General features: G+C 43.3%; 2 protein-coding genes across 3 annotated transcripts in view; one reads left to right on the top strand and one right to left on the bottom strand.

Moving 5' to 3' along the window:
• Positions 1 to 8,757, bottom strand: part of LOC134357429 (uncharacterized) — a 65,950-nt gene extending 57,193 nt beyond the window's left edge. The window contains exons 1-2 of the mRNA XM_063069003.1: positions 8,348 to 8,757; positions 4,512 to 4,579 (exon numbers count right to left, since the gene is read on the bottom strand). Of these exons, the coding sequence (XP_062925073.1) occupies positions 4,512 to 4,579; positions 8,348 to 8,494 (215 nt within the window). The 5' untranslated portion in view covers positions 8,495 to 8,757. The remainder of the gene's footprint in view (positions 1 to 4,511; positions 4,580 to 8,347) is intronic.
• Positions 8,037 to 21,907, top strand: part of mtap (methylthioadenosine phosphorylase) — a 206,951-nt gene continuing 193,080 nt past the window's right edge. The window contains exons 1-2 of one of the 2 annotated variants that reach the window (XM_063069001.1): positions 8,037 to 8,102; positions 8,351 to 8,391. In XM_063069001.1, coding sequence (XP_062925071.1) covers positions 8,377 to 8,391 — 15 coding nt within the window. In that variant the 5' untranslated portion in view covers positions 8,037 to 8,102; positions 8,351 to 8,376. Of the gene's footprint in view, positions 8,103 to 8,350; positions 8,392 to 21,907 lie in introns of those variants that run through there. The other variant, XR_010020623.1, reaches the window with a different exon arrangement.

The following is a 21,907-nucleotide window of genomic DNA, read 5'->3' as shown; positions in this document are numbered from 1 at the left end:
CAACCCATAAAGCAGCCTTTTCCCCATCTCAACATTAAACTGGGGATGAATATCTCAGAGCCCACCCAGTTATTAACTGGGTCTTTTGAACCATAGGCAAAAAGGAAAGATACTGCTGACACCCTCCCACCACCCACAAGATCCTATCAATCCCCCAGTAACTTCGAATCTATTCCCACATCTGGAAATTTCCAAGATGGAACTCTGGCCAGGCCACTGTTGGGCTAATTCACAAATCCCCAAGACCATACTCCTGCACATATTCCCTAATTATCCAACCAAAACATTTACCAGCTTTACTAGTATGTTCCCAACAGTCCATTAAAACTGATTATGTCAAATGGGACGTCCCCCACCCGACTGTGGAAGTCCAGTATGGCAAGCTCATTTTTTCTGTCCGCATGTCAAGATGCAACCCCAGTGCATCTCTTGGTGTGGTCCAGAATGCTTCACTACAGATTCTAAGTGTACTGGACTTCAGGAAGAGCAAGATGAGGGAACATGAACCAATCCTCATAGAGGGATCGGAAGTGGAGAGAGTGAGTAATTTCAAGTTCCTGGGTGTCAAGATCTCTGAGGAGCTAACCTGGTCCCAACATATCGATGCAGCTATAAAAAAGGCAAGATATTTAATTAGGAGTTTGAAGAGGTTGGGTTTGTCAACTAAAGCACTCGAAAACTTCTTTAGATGTACTATGAAGAGCATTCTAACTGGCTGCATCACTGTCTGGTTTTGGGGGGGGGCGGGGGTGAGTTTGGGCTACTGCACCGGACTGAAAGAAGCTACAGAAAGTTGTAAAATTAGTCAGCTCCAAACTTGGGTACTGGCCTCCATAGTATCCAAGACATCTTCAAGGAACAGTGCCTCTGATAGGCAATATGATTACAGACCCCCGTCACCCAGGGCATGCCCTCTTGTCATTGAAACCATTAGGAAGGAAGTACAGAAGCCTACACTTAGTGATTCAGGAACAGCTTCTTTGCCTCTGCTATACAATTCCTAATGGACATTGAACCTATTGATATTACCTCAATTTTTTTCTTTTAATGTATATTATTTCTGTTTTTGCACTATTTTTAATATATTCAATATACATATATAGATTCCAAGGTTGTCAAGCTGAGGAGTGGTAGTGGGGACAAGCTCCCACTACCTAAAAGTGCTCCACACGGCACGCGCCTCAAATAGCCTCTGACAACCAAGTCCAACTCCTGGCCTTCTCATGTGGCTTAGCCTCTAAGCCCAGTGGAACTGTTTCTACTGACAGGAGAAGGGGCGAAAGCCGGTCCTGGTGCCTTAAAACCAGTGCTTTGGGTAGATGGAGCTTGTCAGCTTGGGAAGGCAGTCCATCTAAGAGAGGGAAAACTCTGATTTCAAACCACCACTGCCTTGCAGCCATATCTACTCATAGGAAAGGCTTCGGGAGTAAACCCTGAGGACAAATCTGGAGCTGGAGTCCCTAAGGTAGTCCGACGTTGCCTTCAACCTCGTTCTGGCAACTTCTGTGATGACACTGGTGCCAAGCTGTATCGGCCCTTGCCCTTCCCTTGGACAACATCGGTGTCATGGAGAGGGGAGACTTGCTGCATGGGCAACTGCCGGTCTTCCATACAACCTTGTCCAGGCTTGCGCCCTGGAGAACTGAAGCAAAACTTCCCAGGCGCAGATCCATGGTCTCGCGAGAGTAACGGATGCGACCACCACCATACATATACGTATATACTTACTATAATTAATTTACTTATTTATTTCTTTTTTTCTTTCTATGTTATGTATTGCATTGAACTGCTGCTAAGGTAACAAATTTCACTACGCTTGCCAGTGATAATAAGCCTGATTCTGATTCTGCAGGATATCCAACCTGTACAAAATTGAACAAGCTGCCTCTCCATAAATCATACAACCATAATCCAGACAAGAGCACATTAAAGCTTGGTAAATTGTCAACAGCACACCACTAGAAGGTCCCCAATCATCCTAGCCACATGAAGTTAATGACCTGCTTACATTTAACCTCCAATAATTTTATGTGTGTTCTCTCAGTCAGTTCACATCTCGCCACAACCCTAAATATTTAAACATGGGGACTCTAGACAGGGAACACCCGTACAGAGTAAGATGAATATTATCCAAACCATGTTTTCAAGTAAAAACCATATATTTTGACTTAGAAAAAGAAAATTTAAAACCCCAGTTCAAAGACCATTGCTGTTAACGCTGTTTGCATAGACCCTACCACATAGGCAGTTTACGATCTTTTTTCCAGAGCCCCAACATCAGCGTATGAAGCCAAACCAAACCCAGGCCCATCACCATCAAAAATATCATTAATCATCAGATCAAATATTGGATGAATAACAAAACCCTTGAGGGAGGGTCCCATTATCCACTGAAAGCTCTAATTATACTTCTTTACCCATCCTCACTCTAAACAACTGTCCAAACAAAAAAAATCCAAAACCCAGTTGTAAAGCCTATCACTAATACCAGGCTTACTTAGTTTAATCAAAAGTCCTTCCTTTCTTAGCATATCAAAAGCTTTTTCAATGTCTTGAAACACTGCAACTACTGATTCTTTTACTGTAAAAATATTATTTCCCAGTCGTACAAGGATATCATATGTAGATCTCCCTTTACGAAACCCACATTGGTAGCAACTAAGTAATTCTCTCTTCTCCAAAACAAACCTCAACCTTATTACTATCATTTTCTCCATTATTTTACAAAGTGAAGAGGTGAGAGCAATAGACCTGTAGCTACTTGGCAGCGTTGACCCTTCCCAAGTTTAATAATAAGCAACACCGCAACCCTTTACCATTCTCCTGGGAGCATTCCTTGCTTCCAGACATTATAAAACTCAAGCAACTTCTTTATGACTGTCCCAGGCAGATGCTGGAGCACATGATAGCGAAGCATATCCTGTCCTGAGGCTGTAGTACTCGCAAAATTGACAGCAAATTTCAGTTCAGCCAACGTAAAGACATCATCCGTGGCACTCTGAAACATCTCGTTTCTCACAAATCTTTAGATTATGAAGACACGTAGTCCCCTTTTATTGTCATTTAGTAATGCATGCATTAAGAAATGATACATTATTTCCTCCGGTGTGATATCACAAAACACAGGACAAACCAAGACCGAAAAAACTGACAAAACCACATAATTATACATATAGTTACAAACAGTGCAACAATACCATAACGATGAAGTCCATGAGCACAGTAAAGTTCAAAGTTTTTCAAATGTCCCACATCTCACGCAGACGGGAGAAGGAAGAAAAACTCTCCCTGCCATGCCGACCACAATCCGAATCTGAGTCATCCGAACTCTGATCAGCTCTCCGACACCGAGTACTGAGCGGCATCTCTGCCGAAAGATTCGGCCTCCTTCTCGGTTGCCAAAAGCAGGCAAGGCCGGGGATTTTGAGGCCTACCCTCCGAAAGATTCCCGACCACACAGTAACGACAGCAGCAGACGGGCGTTTCAGAAATTTCTCCAGATGTTTCTCTGTGCTTTCACGTCCATTCTCCATGAAATCAGAATTGTCCACGGCCCCTATTTAACAGATACAATATCATTTTTCACTGGAGAGCTGCGCATGCACGGTGCGCCGCCATCTTCTCCTCCCGCCGACTTCCCATTGTTCATCAAAATACACTGCCATCCTTTAATATACTCATCCCCTAAACTGTCTAGTCTGTGTATCTTTGCAAACGTATTTCCCAGAAATTCCGTCTTTTCTTTGTCGTTGCAGCCTAATTTCCATTCTCCACAAACATCTGGTTATAACCTGTGACACCATTCATTTTCTTCAGCATTCTCCCCACCACTGTCGGACCAGTTTCCATCCCAAATGATGAGCAAAATCCCCTCCAAGCCATCCTTTCAGCATTCCTATTAACTCTTCTTGCTATCAATCTTTTCTTCTGAAAGTTCAGCAAGGCTTCTTGAGTTAATCCACGTCTGAAAACGTGGAAAGCCTGTCTCTGGTCTCTGATAGCCTCTGTACATTCCTGTGTCCACCAAGAAACACATTTATTAGCGGCTCTCCTAGACGCCAAAGGAATGGCTTGATAGGCTGCCCCACACAAACAGATCACACTCCAATAGTCTTCTTCTGTGGTACCACCTAGAGACTTTTGATCAAATGATTTCTCATACTCAGTGGAAAATTTTCCCCAGTTTATCCTGTTAAAATGCCATTTAGTTCCAGAACCCAAATTCTGACAATGAACGTACAATACACAGGATTGGGAAATGATCACTCCCCATACAGTACGTCATTACATCCTAGCTATTAAGTCCAGCAAGTGGAGCAGAGATAAGAGTCACGTCCAGACAACAGCCCCTACCTTTAGCAATACCCACCCTTGCCTTTCTTCCATCATTTAAACAAATTAAACCATATTCTTCCAGAAACTCCTCTACGCAGCCCCATTAGCATCTGTAGTCTTTCTGCCCCACATACCATTATATGCATTAAAATAATTTTACCAAAATAATTTCCTACCATTCTCCCCAGCCCTTCCACGACAGTTTCTGGCCGGGATTATAAAAGTTCACAATGTTGATTCCACCCTGTGAATATAATAATTCAATAATTATACATTTCGTATACTCTGGAGAAGGCAAAATTGTATACAATAGACACTCCCTCACAAATTCTGCACAAGAAACTCTCCTGCACTGTTCCCCCCGCCCTCCACAGCTGTACGTCTATCATATCTCACAACTTCAAAACCCGTAATCTTAAAAGATAAATGTGATCGCAACCAAGTTTCTTGTACACAAATACTGTCGGGGACACCAAAATCTAAAACATATTTTTAAAATTCCTATCCGTCGGCTAACAGATTTCTTCATTCCAACAAAGAACTGTAGGTTGATTGGAGAAGATCAGTGTGTCTAATCACCCTCCACCAACTGCCCATTCACTCTGTCATTCCCCAAATCTTCTCTCGGAAGTATTTCAAGTACCTGTCCTGCAGAACTTCCCTCTAAACCAAATTCCACCACTATTCTGAGTCTATCAGATTTCTTTCCCACTTGGACTGTTCCATTAACAGCAGCACATAGAATCCCAAGAAAGCCTATTTTTTTAAGAAACAATACATCACTAGATGCTTCACCTCACCCATTCCCTCTACAACCCCGGTCCTTGATCTTCCTCCATCTGTAATCCCTGTGTGTTTTAACCCGACAACCAACAGATGTACAGGAATCAAATCTTCAGCGTAAGGAATGTTATGTGCTAACTTCACCATCTGAATTTCCCGAGCCTTCTGTAAAGCAGGGCAGCACGATGAACACACCTGCACTTGCAGTATCTCACCTCAGCAAGCAGCAGCAACATGCCTCACTCGTTGGCATTTAAAACATTGCAACAGTGGGGATTCGCGCACACTGACTGATTAACTAATACAGCGTAAATAGGCTTTCGATGCACTTCATCAGAAAAAAAAACACAACAGAACAAACTATCAACACACATCAAAGTTGCTGGTGAATGCAGCAGGCCAGGCAGCATCTCTAGGAAGAGGTACAGTCGACGTTTCAGGCCGAGACCCTTCGTCAGGACTAACTGAAGGACGAGTTAGTAAGAGATTTGAAAGTGGGAGGGGGAGGGGGAGATCCAGACAGGAGGGGGAGGGATGGAGTCAAGAGCTGGACAGGTGATTGGCAAAGGGGATATGGGACAGGAGGCCCGGGGAGAAAGACAAGCGGGGGGGAATCCAGAGGATGGGCAAGGGATATAGTCAGAGGGACAGAGGGAGAAAAAGGAGAGTGAGAGAAATAATGTGTGTATAAAAATAAATAATGGATGGGGTACGTCCGTACCCCTTCTTGTCTTTCTCCCCGGGCCTCCTGTCCCATGATCCTCTCATATCCCCTTTTGCCAATCACCTGTCCAGCTCTTGGCTCTATCCCTCCCCCTCCTGTCTTCTCCTATCATTTTGGATCTCCCTCTCCCCCTCCCACTTACAAATCTCTTACTAACTCTTCCTTCAGTTAGTCCTGACGAAGGGTCTCGGCCTAAAACGTCGACTGTACCTCTTCCTGGAGATGCTGCCTGGCCTGCTGTGTTCACCAGCAACTTTGATGTGTGTTGCTTGAATTTCCAGCATCTGCAGAATTCCTGTTGAGAACAAACTATCACATTTTTCCATTCTCTCTTAATCCCTTAGCCAAAATAAACTCACCCTCTCCGGTTGTCCTAATATCCTCCATGGATAGTCACAGAGGTACACTTTAAATAACACCCCGAATCTTCATTTTCCCCTGCTAATGTATTAACAATTTTACTTAGTTTTCAGTATTTTCTCCTGTTGTTTTAAATCAGCACATGTAATCAACAGTCTACCTTTGCCGAGACATATTACTGATGTTAGTTCACCAATATCCTTCTGAATAGCCTTTGCCCATCTAACTGGGTGAAGATTATTGTCATAATTAGCCTGGAAGTAATCATTATTTTAAAATCGACAGTATTTTCTACCCCAGTCCAAATGCCCTTCAGCGGTAACCTTTCTCATTCGAACTCCACCAACCCACTCATTTTATTTTTATTTCTTGCCAAAATCTATTACTTAACTCCTCGTCTGAATTTCCCGTCGGCTTCACTGTCACGTTACAGGTGGTGCAAATCGCCAGCCTCCGTAACCTCTGTTGACAGCGACTAGTGTACAGATCACACTGTCGCCTCCAGCTCCCGAACCGCCACTCGCTCCAGTTAATCGGAAACTCATGACGGAAACATGAAGCTAAACTTGCGCGGCTGAAGCAACAGCGGAACGGTGCAAGTCTTCTCCCAGCTCCTCCTCCACAGTTCAAGTTGACAATGACCCTCAGGCCAAGAATAAAGTGTCCAAGCAACACTCACAAAATGCTGGAGGAACTCAGCAGGCCAGGCAGCATCTGTGGAAAAGAGTACAGTTGACGTTTCGGGCCGAGAACTTTAATCAGGACTGGAAAAATGTTCCACCTTTTCTTTCCAGCCCTGATGAGTGTGAAGTGGTTCATTTTGGTAGGTCAAATATGATGGCAGAATATAGTATTAATGGTAAGACCCTTGGCAATGTGGAGGATCAGGGGGATCTTGGGGTCCGAGTCCATAGGACACTCAAAGCTGCTTAAGAAGGCATACGGTGTATTGGCCTTCATCGACTGTGGGATTGAGTTTAATAGCTGGGAGGTAATGTTGCAGCTAAATAGGACCCTGGTTAGACCCCACTTGGAGTACTGTGCTCGGTTCTGGTCACCTCACTGCAGGAAGTATGTGGAAACCACAGAAAGGGTGCAGAGGAGATTTACAAGAATGTTGCCTGGATTGGGGAGCATGTCTTATGAAAACAGGTTGAGTGAACTCAGCCTTTTCTACTTGGAGTGAGGGAGGATGAGAGGTGACCTGGTAGGGGAGTATAAGGTGATGAGAGGCATTGATCATGTGGATAGTCAGAGGCTTTTTCCCAGGGCTGAAAGGGCTAGCACAAGAGGGCATAGTTTTAAGGTGCTTGGATGTAGGTACCGAGGAGATGTCAGGGGTAAGTTTTTTTATGCAGAGTGTGGTGAGTGTGTGGAATGGGCTGCTGGCGACGGTGGTGGAGGCGGATACGATAGGGTCTTTTAAGAGACTCCTGGATATGTACATGGAGCTCAGAAAAATAGAGGGCTATAGGTAACCCTAGGTAATTTCTAAGGTAAAGACGTGTTTGGCACAGCTTTGTGGGCTGGAGTGCCTGTATTGTGCTGTATGTTTTCTATGATAAAGGGTCTCAGCCTGAAACCTCGACTGTTTACTCTTTTCCACAGATGCTGCCTGAACTGCTGAGTTCCTCCAACATTTTGCGTGTGCTTCTTTTATTTCCAACATCTGCAGATCTTCTCCAATAAAAAAAACGCGTCCAACTTCGGTTTTACTTCAAACGAGCCGCGCACGCTTGACATACCGGCGCAATGAGGGGCGCCATCGCGTACTTTTACATATAACTGTAAGCAATTGTTTAAAGACCGTACTTTTTTCCCCATAGACGCTGCCTCTCCTGCCGAATTCCTCCAGCACGTTGTGCGTGTTATTTAAAGAAACATTGCATTATCATACACTGTATGTACAATATTACTCAATTATTACATACACACTTTACAACTCATTCTCAGTATTATATTTGCAGTTTGACTGCTTTTGCACATTTGTTGTCTGTCTGTCTATACATAGTTTTTCATAAAATTCTATAGTGTTTCCTTATCCCTGTAACAGGCTGTAAGAAAATGAATCTCAAGGTAGTATATTCCAATGCATTTATTTTGAACTTTGAACAGGATCTGAAAGTGATTGTGCATTTCTCTTACCAGCCGGAAGCCGGTCCCTTGCAGTGAACATGGCGCCAGTGAAGGTAAGAGCTCGTTTCGTGTCGTGTGTTCGGACGCCTGACCGTCCCGTGACTCGATCCGCAGTGGGCGATGTATACATCGGTGTATTGGGAGACTCGTTCGCATTCCGGTTCTCAGCAGAGCCCTATCAATTGTCTCGCACCGTTTTGTTCTTCCCGACGTGCGACTCCGTTCTGCCGCAATGGCTCGGGTACCGGGCGCTTTATGCCGGCGGAACGAACAGTAGGCCGGCCCGCGTCGTCAGGGGATCCCAGTCTGCTGTGTCTATCGATTGAAAGCGGCATTGCGCTGGGAAGCCGTGGATTTATGTGTGTGTGTGTGTGTAAAAATCCCGCCCTCCCTGACTGAGGGGGCAGATTTTACAGGGTCGTCAGCCACGAATCGGATCCAACGCGGCCCAGCTGGTGGAGAGCGTCTTTCAGCAGGGTTTGGGAAGCCAGATTGTTTGGTACCCTTTCTGGCAGCCTAGCCATCCTCTTCCCCAAATCGGCGCAGTGTTTTACCGTTTAGAAAATGTGCTCTGTGTGAAGGATTGAGGGTAAAATAGAAAACTGCGGGTGTCATCCGATATCTATTATAGAGACGTGCTGTCAAGATGTCACTGGGTGAGATAGTGACAGTAGAGATGAATAGTACTGGTCAAGGCGCACTTCCTTCTCCTGATCTTAAATGTGAGCCCACGAATTATACTTCTGTGCCCCGTTTGAACTTATTTTATATTTAAGCCTAATACTGCTAGGGGCTCTAGCAATTTTTAGAGCAACACATTCACTCCTTAGCTGTGTCTTTAAGTAGTCACTCAGGCACTGAATCAGTTTCTTTCTGCCAGAAAATTCTTCTAAAAACTTAGCCATTTGTACATGGAGTAGAAATGCACACCATAGTCCAATAGTTAGAACTACACGTTCTGTTAGTCCTGATGAAGGGTCTCGGCCTGAAACGTCGACTGTACCTCTTCCTACAGATGCTGCCTGGCCTGCTGCGTTCACCAGCAACTTTGATGTGTGTTGCTTGAAGTTCCAGCATCTGCAGAATTCCTGTTGTTTAACTACATGTTCAATAGTTACATTAATATCAGAGAAATATATGTAATATACATCCTGAAATTCTTGTTCTTTGGAGACATCCACGAAAACTGAAGGATGCCCCAAAGAATGAGTAACAGTTAAAACGTTAGAACCCAAAATCCCCCTACTCCCACACATAAGCAGCAGCAGCAAAGCAATGACTTTCCCCCACCCACTTCTGCAAAAAAGCATCAGCTCCTCCACCCACCAAGCATGCAGTAGCAAAGGCCCCAATTAAAAACTAATAGTTTACCTGACATTTCGACGTGCCACAGGCTCTCTCCCTAATAAAGGGAAAAAGAGGTGTCTCATTTCACAGCAAGAGGGGTGACAGACCAAAGCAACTCACTGATTTATGGCGTTAAAAGTCTGTCATGCTGCTTTTTCCCCCGAGTTCTCTGACCTGAGAATTGGCAGAGAAATGGTGAAATGCATTATTACGGTGGCATAGAAGTTAGTGCTATTGTAAGGAGTTTATACGCAGTGACCGTTTGGGTTACCTCCAGGTGCTTCAGTTTCCTCCCAGATTCTGAAGACATACAATTAGGGTTAGTAAGTTGTGGGTGTGTTATGTTGGTGCTGGAAATGTGGTGACACATGCAGGCTGCCAGCACAATCCTTGCTGATTTGAGTTCACGCAAAACAATGCACTTCACTGTGTTTCGATGTGCTTGTGACAAGTAAAACTAATTATTCTGGAACTCCTGTTGCCGCTATAGAATACTGCTAACCATGAAAGGTATAGGCAAATTTATATAGATTTTTTTTTTCTCATTGGAATAGATGAAGATCCGCTGGAGAATATCTAGTACTTTGTGTACAGCTGTAAGGTGTTTGGCATGTTGCTGATTAAATCAACCACATCAGTAATGGTTGGGATACATTTCAGAATGTTAGTCTGATAGTGCTCAATTGTCATTCTCCATAATCCATTCAGTTTTCTAACAGACCTAATCAATATATTTCCGTGTTGCCGCAGGTCGTAACACGCCTTCATCCACAGGTCACTTTCTGCTACCTCCAAATTTCCTTCCACTTTTTTTAAGGAAATTCTATTGTCTCTGTGTGATAATCATAGGCTCTCTCATTACTATCACCTCTTTCCCTGTATTCTGTTGCAATTGTATTTGTGCTGGACGTTTGCCTCCTCTTCTATCATGGCAGATTAATTATCCCCCTCAACCCCATTCTCTTGCCTTCTGCCTGTAACATTTGACACCCTGACTAATCAGGAACCTATAACTGCTGCTTTAAGTACACCCAAAGATTTTGCTTCCACGGCCACCTGTGGCAATGCCTTCTACAGATTCACCACACTCTGCCTAAACCTCTTTTCTAGAGGGACTTCCTTATATTCTGAGGCTGTGCCTCTGGTCCTAGATTCCCCTCAATAGCGGAAGCATCCTCTCCAAATCCGTTCTATCTAGGCCTTTCAATATTCAATAGGTTTCAGTGAGATCCCCCTCATTCTTCTAAACTCCAATGGGAAAAGTCCCAGAGCCATCAAATATTCCTCATACATTAACCTTTCATTCCTGGAATCATTCCTGTGAACCTGCTTTCGGCCCTCTTCAATGGCAGCACATCCTTTTTGAGATAAGCAGCCCAAAACTGCTCACAATACTCCAAGTGAGGCCTCGCCAGTGCCTTATAAAGCCACAGCATTACATTATTTGCTTTTATATTCTAGTCCTCATGGAATGAATGCTAACACTGCATCTGCCTTCCTCACCACTGGCTTAACCTGCAAATTAACCTTTAGGGAATCCTGCATGAGGACTCCCAAGTCCCGTTGAACCTCTGACTGCTGAATTTGCTCCCCAATTAGAAAATAGTCTATGCCTTTATTTCTTCTGCCAAAGTGCTTGGACCATACACTTCCCTACACTGCATTCTTCCAATCTGTTTTAGTCCTTCTGCAGACTCCATGCTTCCTCAGCACTACCTGCCCCTGCACCTGTCTTTGTATCATCCATAAATTTGACCACATAACCATCAATTCCATCATTCAAATACTTGACATATAAGTGGGCTGAATACTGACACATGCAGAATACTACAAGTCATTGCCGGCCAACAAGAAAATGCCCCCTTTATTCTCAAACATGAGAAAGTCTGCAGGTACTGGAAATCCAATGCAGCACACACAAAATGCTGGAGGAACTCAGTAAGTCAGGCAGCATCTATGGAAAAGAATAAACAGTGGAAGTTATGGGCCAAGACCCTCATCAGGACTGGAGAAGGGTCTTGGCTCAAAATGTCGACTGTTTATTCTTTGCCATAGATGCTGCTTGCCCTGCTGAATTCTTCAAGCATCGTTTGTGTGTCGCTCCCCTTTATTATTTTCTCTTTTCCTCTAAAATGCAATGGTAAATATAAGAAGGCTTTTTCTACTGAGAATGGGTGAGACTACAGCTAGAGGTCATTAGTGGAGGGTGAAGGGTGAAAGGTGAAATGTTTAAGGGGAACATGAGCGGAGCTTCTTCCCTCAGAGGGAGATGTAAATGTGGAACAAGCTGCCAGTGCAAGTAGTGGGATGTGGAGTCGATTACAACATATTAGAGAAGTTTGGATAAGTTCATGGATGAGAGAAATATGGTCCAGGCGAAGGTCGATGGGACTAGGTAGATTAATACTTTAGCAGTAAGGTGACTAGTTGGGCCAAAAGGCCTTTTTTCTGTGTCGTAGTATTCTATGATTCTTGCCAGTCAGCCAGTCTTCTTTCCATGCAAGTATCTTTGCTGTAGGTTTTAGTTTAGCAGCCTTATTATGTGCAGCACCTTGTCAAAGACCTTCTGAAAATCCAAGTAAACAACATCCACTGATTCCTTTGTCTATCCTGCTTGATAGTTCCTCAAATAATTCCTGCAGACTTGTCAGACAATGTTTCCCTTTCAGGAGATAGAAACCACAGAAAAACTACAGCACAGAAACAGGCCTTTTGGCCCTTCTTGGCTGTGCCGAACCATTTTCTGCCTGGTCCCACTGACCTGCACACGGACCATATCCCTCCATACACCTCCCATCCATGTATCTATCCTATTTATTCTTAAATGTTAAAAAAGAACCCACATTTACCACCTCGTCTGGCAGCTCATTCCATACTCCCACCACTCTCTGTGTGAAGAAGCCCCCCCCTAATGTTCCCTTTAAACTTTTCCCCCCTCACCCTTAACCCATGTCCTCTGGTTTTTTTCTCCCCTTGCCTCAGTGGAAAAAGCCTGCTTGCATTCACTCTATCTATACCCATCATAATTTTATATACCTCTATCAAATCTCCCCTCATTCTTCTACACTCCAGGGAATAAAGTCCCAACCTATTCAACCTTTCTCTGTAACTGAGTTTCTCGAGTCCCGTCAACATCCTTGTAAACCTTCTCTGCACTCTTTCAACCTTTTTTATATCCTTCCTGTAATTTGGTGACCAAAACTGAACACAATACTCCAGATTCGGCCTCACCAATGCCTTATACAACCTCATCATAACATTCCAGCTCTTGTACTCAATACTTTGATTAATAAAGGTCAATGTACCAAAAGCTCTCTTTACGACCCTATCTACCTGTGACACTACTTTTAGGGAATTTTGTGTCTGTATTCCCAGATCCCTCTGTTCTACTGCACTCCTCAGTGCCTTACCATTAACCCTGTATGTTCTACCTTGGTTTGTCCTTTCAACATGCAATACCTCACACTTGTCTGTATTAAACTCCATCTGCCATTTTTCAGCCCATTTTTCCAGCTGGTCCAAGTCCCTCTGCAGGCTCTGAAAACCTTCCTCACTGTCTACTACACCTCCAATCTTTGTATCATCAGCAAATTTGCTGATCCAATTTACCACATTATCATCCAGATCATTGATATAGATGACAAATAACAATGGACCCAGCACCGATCCCTGTGGCACACCACTAGTCACAGGCCTCCACTTGGAGAAGCAATTCTCTACTACCACTCTTTGGCTTCTTCCATTGAGCCAATGTCTAATCCAATTTACCACCTCTCCATGTATACCTAGCGACTGAATTTTCCTAACTAACCTCCCATGCGGGACCTTGTCAAAGGCCTTACTGAAGTCCATGTAGACAATATCCACTGCCTTCCGTTCATTCACTTTCCTGGTAACCTCCTCGAAAACTCCAATAGATTGGTCAAACATGACCTACCACGCACAAAGCCATGTTGACTCTCCCTAATAAGTCCCTGTCTATCCAAATGCTTGTAGATTCTGTCTCTTAATACTCCCTCCAATAACTTACCTACTACCGACATTAAACTTACCGGCCTATAATTTCCCGGATTACTTTTCGATCCTTTTTTAAACAACGGAGCAACATGAGCCACTCTCCAATCCTCCGGCACCTCACCTGTAGATCATGCTGATTTTGGCTAATTTTATTATGTCTCCAAGTGCTCTGAAATCTCAGCCTTAATAATGGACTCCAGCATCTTGCCAACCACTGAAGTCAGGTTAGCTGCCCTATAATTTCCTGTTTTTTTCCTCCCCCCCTTCTTAAAGAGTGGAGTGACATTTGCAATTTTCCAGTCTTCTGGAACCATTCCGGAACCTAGTGATTCTTGAAAGGTCATTACAGTTGCCTCCACAATCTCTTCACTTACCTCTTTCAGAACCCTGGGGGTGCAGTCCATCTGGTCTAGGTGACTGTATCTAGCTTCAGACCTTTTAGCTTCCAAGCAGCTTCTCCTTAGGAATGGCAACTACACTTACTTCTGCCCGCAGACACTCATATTTCTGGCATGTTGCTGGTGTCTTCAACAGTGAAGACTAATGTAAAATACATATTGAGTTTGCCTGCCATTTCTTTGACCCCGTATTAAAACCACCCCAGTGGTCTGATATCCTCTCTTTTACTCTTTATATATCTGAAAAAAACTTATAGTATCCTCTTTTATATTACTGGTAAGAATCTTTTTATGTCAAAATCAGAATCAGGTTTATTATCGCTGCATGTGACGTGAAATTTGTTAAATTAGTAGCAGCAGTTCAATGCAATACATAATCTCGCAGAGAAAAAATAATAATAAATAAACAAGTAAATCCATTATATATATTGAAAAGATTTTTAAAACCGTGCAAAAACAGAAATACTAAAGGGCATGCCCTGAGTGCTGGAGGTCCTTAATAATGGACGCTGCCTTTCTGAGACACCGCTCCCTGAAGATGTCCTGGGTACTTTGTAGGCTAGTGCCCAAGGTGGAGCTGACTATATTTACAACCTTCTGCAGCTTCGTTAGGTCCTGTGCAGTAGCCCCTCCATACCAGACAGTGATGTAGCCTGTCAGAATGCTCTCCTTATTGCGTTTTTAGTTGCCTTCTGTTGGTTTTTAAAAGCTTCCCAAGCCTCTGGTTTTCTGGTAATTTTGTCTATATTATATGCCCTGTTGCCTTTATGCTGTCCTGCATCCAGCACGAGGAAGGCACGCCAGTGTCTTTAATTTTTCTGAAGATTAAGGAGGTTCAGCATATCAGTAACCACTCTAACACACCCCTTACAGATGTACTTTTGAAGATACCTTGACTGGTTGCATCATGGTCTGATATAGCAGTTTGAATATTCAAGAGTGTAACAAGCTGTGGAGAGTAATAAGCTCAGTCCACTTACATTGTAGGCACATCTCTCCCCACTATCAAAAGTATCTGCATGAGGTGCTACCTCCAGAAAGCAGCATCTGCCATCAAAGATCCTCGTCATCTGAGCCATATCGTTTAATCTTGTTGAAAGTTTGTATAATTTTTATTTAATTTATATTTTTCGTGTGAAGGTTGTGTGTTTGCTTTCTGCCTGTGATGCTGCTGCAAGTAAAGTTTTCATTGCACCTGTGCATGCGTATATGTACTATGCATAACCAATCAGACATGACTTTGACTTTAGACTATAAGATAAACAAAGTAGAATTAGGATATTCCGCCAGTTTAGTGCTCGGCCATTCAATCATCACTGGGCCAAATGGCTGAATTTACTTCTCCTATAACATTGTTCTTCAATTTTAATGGACAGCACATTATTCTCCTCAACTTCCACCATCTTCAACAGGATCCTACCACCAAATATATCTTTACCTCCCCCCTCATCTCCATTTTCTGTTGGGATTGCTCCCTCCATAATTCCCTTGTCCATTTGCCCCCCTCCCCCCCATAATCTCCCACCGGGCACTTGCCCCTGCAAGCAGAAGAAATGCCTGATTGAATTTTTTGAGGATGTGACTAAACACATTGATGAAGGTAGAGCTGTAGATGTAGTGTATATGGATTTTAGCAAGGCATTTGTTAAGGTACACCATGCAAGGCTTATTGAGACAGTAAGGAAGCATGGGATCCAAGGGGACATTGCTTTGTGGATCCAGAACTGGCTTACCCACAGAAGGCAAAGAGTGGTTGTAGATGGGTCATATTCTGCATGGAGGTTGGTGACCAGTGGTATGCCTCAGGGATCTGTTCTGGGACCCCTACTCTTTGTGATTTTTCTAAATGACCTGGATGAGGAAGTGGAGGGATGGGTTAGTAAATTTGCTGATGACACAAAGGTTGGGGGTGTTGTGGATAGTGTGGAGGGCTGTAAGAGGTTACAGCGGGGCATTGATAGGATGCAAAACTGGGCTGAGAAGTGGCAGATGGAGTTCAACCCAGATAAGTGTGAGGTGGTTCATTTTGGTAGGTCAAATATGATGACAGAATATAGCATTAATGGTAAGACTCTTGGCAGTGTGGAGGATCAGAAGGATCTTGGGGTCCGAGTCCATAGGACACTCAAAGCTGCTACACAGGTTGACTTTGTGGTTAAGAAGGCATACGGCGCATTGGCCTTCATCGACTGTGGGATTGAGTTTAAGAGCCGAGAGGTAATGTTGCAGCTATATAGGACCCTGATCAGACCCCACTTGGACTACTGTGCTCAATTCTGGTCGCCTCACTACAGGAAGGACGTGGAAACCATAGACAGGGTGCAGAGGAGATTTACAAGGATGTTGCCTGGATTGGGGAGCATGCCTTATAAGAATAGGTTGAGTGAACTCGGGCTTTTCTCTTTGGAGCAACGGAGAATGAGAGTGATAGAGGTGTACGAGATAATGAGAGGCATTGATCGTGTGGATAGTCAGAGGCTTTTCCCCAGGGCTGAAATGGCTAGCACGAGAGGGCATAGTTTTAAGGTGCTTGGAAGTAGGTAGAGAGGAGATGTCAGGGGTAAGTTTTTATGCAGAGAGTGGTGAGTGTGTGGAATGGGCTGCTGGTGGCGGTCGTGGAGGCGGAAATGACAGGGTCTTAAGAGACTCCTGGATGGCTACATGGAGCTTAGAAAAATAGAGGGCTGTGTGTAAAGCCTAGGTAGTTCTAAGGTAGGGACATGTTCGGCACAGCTTTGTGGGCTGAAGGGCCTGTATTGTGCTGTAGGTTTTCTAGCCTCCATTCAAAGCTCCAAACACTTCTTCCAGGTGAATCAACACTTCACCTGTGAATCTGTAGTGGTCATCTACTGCATCTGGTGCTCTCGATGTGGCCTCCTTTTCATTGGTGAGACCCGACATAGATTGGAAACTGCTTTGCCAAGCACCTTAGCTCCATCTGCAAAATTTGGATTTCCTGGTGGCCAACCATTCCCCATTTCCATTCCAGCATGTCAGTCCATCGCCTCTTATACTGCCACAATGAGGCCACTCTCCGGTTGGATGAGTACCACTTCATATTCCATCCATGGGTAGCCTCCAACTAATGGCATGAACATCACTTTCTCTAATTTCTGGTAATTTTCCCCATCCCCACTTCCGTCCTCTTCAATTTTCCACTCTGGCTCGCCTCTTACCTCTTCTCACTGGTCTGTCACCTCCTCCTAGTGGCCCCTCCTCTCTTTCCCTTTCTCCCATGGTTCTCTCTCCTGTCCTACTAGATTCCTTGTTCTCTAGCCCTTTATATTTTCCACCATCACCTCCCAGCTTCTTACTTCATACCCCCCCCCACCCACTTGGCTTCATGTATCACCTTCTAGCTTGTGCCCCACCCCGCCACTACCTCCTTATTCTGGCATCTTCCCCCTTCCTTTCTAGATTTGAAAGGTCTCAGCCTGGAACGCCATCTGTATATTCACTTCCATAGATGCTGCTGAGCTCCCCGAGAATTTTGTGTGTGTTGCTCTGTTATCCTTTGGTTGATTATAATGGCCAGATTTCCTTTTTGCTGACTCTACTGCCTGCCTCCTTCGAACTGACATGGTCTGCTCACCTCCTGAATCTGGTGTTTGCTGGGTTTTGAATTCCTTTGTATTTCCTCTCTTTACCCCCTTTTGTCCTGATTTTATTTTGCTTCTCCTGTCATAGCAAAATCGGCGTCTGTAATACTCGATGCTCTATCATTTGTGGACCTCCCAGATCAAATCCTGACCTAGCTCTGTTACTAACAGGTTGTGTGTGGGCAAGGAGGACTCTAACCATTGATGGAGATTATTTCTAGTAAATTGATATTGACTTGACGTTCCTCTGCATTTCATTGTAAATTGGGTGTAATCTATCAGCAAATGTTTCTGGGTGTTGCTCTTTGCATTGTACACGATTTTAAAAGGATCAGCTTTCCTTTACTCACAAGCTTGATGACCATGATATTTTGTGTCATCCCAAGTTATGTCAGGCTGGGCACATTTAATGTCTTGGAGTAACCCAGCCAATACAACCCCATCTATACTAAAATGCATGCATTCCTCAGCCTCATCAAAGCCCTGCATTACAGCTATTGTTCCCAAATGTACATGACCCTGTGCTCCAGGTCCCAGTAATTTCCCTTAATTGAAGGTTCTTCATACATTGCATAGGGTCTTCCGTATCTACTGGAGCTGTTTTTGTGTGCCTAACCAGATATTTTAACCCTTGCTTTGTGCTGCTTCCACAACTTTCTCTTCCAGCCTTTTCTACCATCTATCTAATATGTTCCTTTCTTACCATAGTACACATTAAGTATGCCTCTCTATCTGTGTAGCTTCTCCCTCACACACTGAATGATCAGCAGGTGTTCCAGTTTCTTTCTCCTGCTCTTACAGCATCTAGAATCATTGTATCACTTAAATATTTGAGTACTTTTTTCCTTTCTTCATCCAGTGCCTCATTTGAAGTTTGGACACTGATGTTGTAATGCAACTACTTATGCTTTGAAGTAAATATAGTTTGCCTCCATTCCGATTCTCTCCTCTCCTGGTTAATTTGTTTATTTTCTATAATTTGGCTTGCTATTACTATTTTTCCCCACTTGTTCCTGCTCTAAGCATTGTGTCTCTGCAAGACAAATTTTCTCCAGTTTTGAGTTTTTGCTTAGTCACAGAAGTCTCTTCCCAACTTGCAGTGTCCTCGATAGGGTCAGGTTCAGCAGCAATAGTGCATACCCGTTCCTTCAACAGTAATAATCTACTACTCCCTATTTCACATATCAGCGTTCCTCAATGCACACCAAGTCCCATGTCTATTCTTCTGAATTTGGTTTGAACCCATCCAGGTGAGAAAGTTAGATGAGGCTCACAGACTAACTCACAGCTCTTAAATAGTTTATTAAAATATGACCAAATGCCACAAATAAAATAATATAAATCCAGGTACTACAAATGATACCAAAAGGGTGCTATAAAATATTGTGATCTACTGCAGTCTGATTTGACCTTTATATGCTGTACCTTACATGTTTAAAATTGTTAAGTTCTGCCTCTGGCCTCTCTTTCCCTACAAGCAGTTACTGGGTCGCGTTGCATGATACCCTTTTAACTCTAAACGTTACTTAATCGCTAACTCCCGGTAACTTTTAAATAGAACTCACCAACACTGACCACTTGGGTTATTCTGCTTTTGATTCCTTGCAAGGTGTCCTTTATTACTCTTTAAGCCTCATTCTGTCTGAACACTCTTTACTTAAAATCTAAAAATAACTCTTTTAATAATTTGATTTGCACAGCTTTCCCTTTACTTTCTACCATTTCTGTCATCTTTGTCCTAAATAGGATTTTCTGATGCCTACTATTAGTACAACAGTTTCATTGGTGGAAAAAAGTTTCGAGTTTATCAACAATCTGTATTTGTTAATGAATGTTTTATCTAACATTCACACCTTTAAATGCTCATTGAGCACAGAACTGGGTGTACTAGAGTCATCTTGTTATTTATGTGATTTTCATGACACAATTCCAGAGTATGTTTGTCTTTTAAATAAGCACATACTTCAGGGTTTATTTTCCAATTTACAGACTGTTTGAAAGGTTTAGCTTTAGCCCTACAGCATTTTGAAATAAATATTTTAGTAACTTTTCAGTCAAATTGTGGTTCATCGTGAGTTATGCTTTCTTGCTGCAGCCATTGATTATGGAAGCAGCAAACAAAATACTGGAAGAATGGAGCAGGTCATGCAGCATCTGTGGAGGGAAATGGACAGTTGATAGTTCAGGTCAAGACCTTAATCAGGACTGGAAAGAAAGATGGAGATATTAACAGTACAAAGTAACTTCTGTAATGCAGTTTTAAGGCGAAGGTTTGATCAGCCAAGATCTATGAGAATCGTACTTTCGTTTCTTATGGTTTTTATGTTTAGCACCTCCTAAGCCTGGTAGAACAAGAGTAGTTATAGGTGATCCCATTAGTTGTAAATGTCCTTCTAAATCACATACTGTCATAACTTGAAAGTACTTCTATTCCATCATTATGGCTGAGTCAGAATCCTGAAACTCCCTGCACATAGCACACGATATGATTTACTTGCATTTGGTAAAACGTAGGCTTACTAGGGTTACTTGAAATGGATTTGTGCTGGAGAGGTCATGGTCTACAAGCTTGATGAAGATTTCTGAGGAGGCAGCAAAGGTGATTGATGAGGGTAAGGCAGTGAATGTTTTCCTCAGGGACATCAGTATGCTATTTGACAGTGTCACGCAAAGTAGGTTGATCTAACACGTAGGATCCATGCTGACTTGGTAGATTGGATTCAAAGTTGCCTTAGCCATGGAAAACAGGGTACTAGAGGAGGGGTGTTCCTCTGACTAGAGGTTTGTGAGCAGAGATGTTGCAGAAGGATCAGTGCTGGAACCTCTCTTGTTCCTGGATGAAATTTCTTCAATGAAAATGTAGATACAGGTTTCCCCCGCTATCCGAAGGTAGAGTGTTCCTATGAAACAGTTTGTTAGCTGGGATATCGTAAAGTGAATAAGCAGTTACCATTTATTAATACGGGAAAAATTTTTCAGTGTTCCCAGACCCAAAAAATAACCTACAAAATCGTGGCAATTAACACATAAAACCTGAAATAACAGTAACATATAGTAAAAGCAGGAATGATATGATAGATACACAGCCTATATAAAGTAGAAATACTTTTCTGCAATAATTGAAGCACTGTCTAGCGCAGCGAAAATCTCACGCAAGTGCTGTCGGCAGAAGCACTCTCGGCGCAAGTGCTCTTGGTAGAAACGCTCGGCGCAAGTGCTCTCGGCAGAAAGACTCCCTCCAGTAACCTTTAAGCTATGAAGCTGCCAAATCATACCAGTAACACATAAAAATAGGCAGCCTATGTGAAGTAGAAATAATGTATGCACAGTGTAGTATCACTTACCGGAATTGGGAAGACAGTGAGCACACTGATGATGGTGTGTTAGGCTGAGTCGTGGGACACTGGGGTGGTGGTGGTGGGACACTGGGGTGTCATCTCATCGTTGCCTGTTTCCATCAGGGCAGGCAGGTCACTTTCTTCTATGTCTGCCTGCCTCAATGTCGAAGGTCGAGGTTCGTCGTCTGCTGTGACTGATTTGGAAGGCTTGAAAAATGACAGTATGCTTGACTGCTTAGTCTCACGCATTTTTCTATCATACAGTTCTTTATAAGCACTCAAAACATCCTGCAAATATGCCCTAAACCAATGTACCCTTTCAAAATTAACGTCGTACTTTTTTGCAATCATTGTTGTCAGTTGCAGCGAAAATCTCACGCAGTTGCTTCATGTTCAGTTCCTGGACAACTTCACTTTCGGTCCATTTGCTACTGCATTCGGTTTCGATTGTTATCCTTTCCTCTTCCAATTGCATCAGCTTTTCATCTATCAGTTCTTGGTCATGGGATGCCAAACCTCTTCAACATCATCTTCGTCAACTTCCACAAGCCAAACTCACTTTGTCCTTACTTCATTCACCACGATCGAAACGCTTAATTATGTCTAGTTTTACGCTAAGTGTAACACCCTTCTGAGCTCTTGCAGGCTTTTTCGATACCTTAGAACTCATCTTGCTAACAGATGCTCAAAATAAATCGACATAAAGCACAGATGCTCACAGGCACGTGTTTAAACAATGCCGGCTAGAATGTAGTTACGGGGGAGGAGCTTGGCTGCTCGGGGCACGCACTGCCTTTTATCACGCGCTGCCTTTTTTCGTAATAGTGAAAATACCTTCTGTTAGCGAAAACAGGTAACTAATGTAGGTCT

This window comes from Mobula hypostoma, chromosome 16 (assembly GCF_963921235.1).
Source record: "Mobula hypostoma chromosome 16, sMobHyp1.1, whole genome shotgun sequence".
In the NCBI taxonomy this organism is placed as follows: domain Eukaryota; kingdom Metazoa; phylum Chordata; class Chondrichthyes; order Myliobatiformes; family Myliobatidae; genus Mobula; species Mobula hypostoma.
The sequence above is the reverse complement of the archived record's forward strand: the minus strand, read 5'-3'. Positions and strand labels throughout refer to the sequence as shown.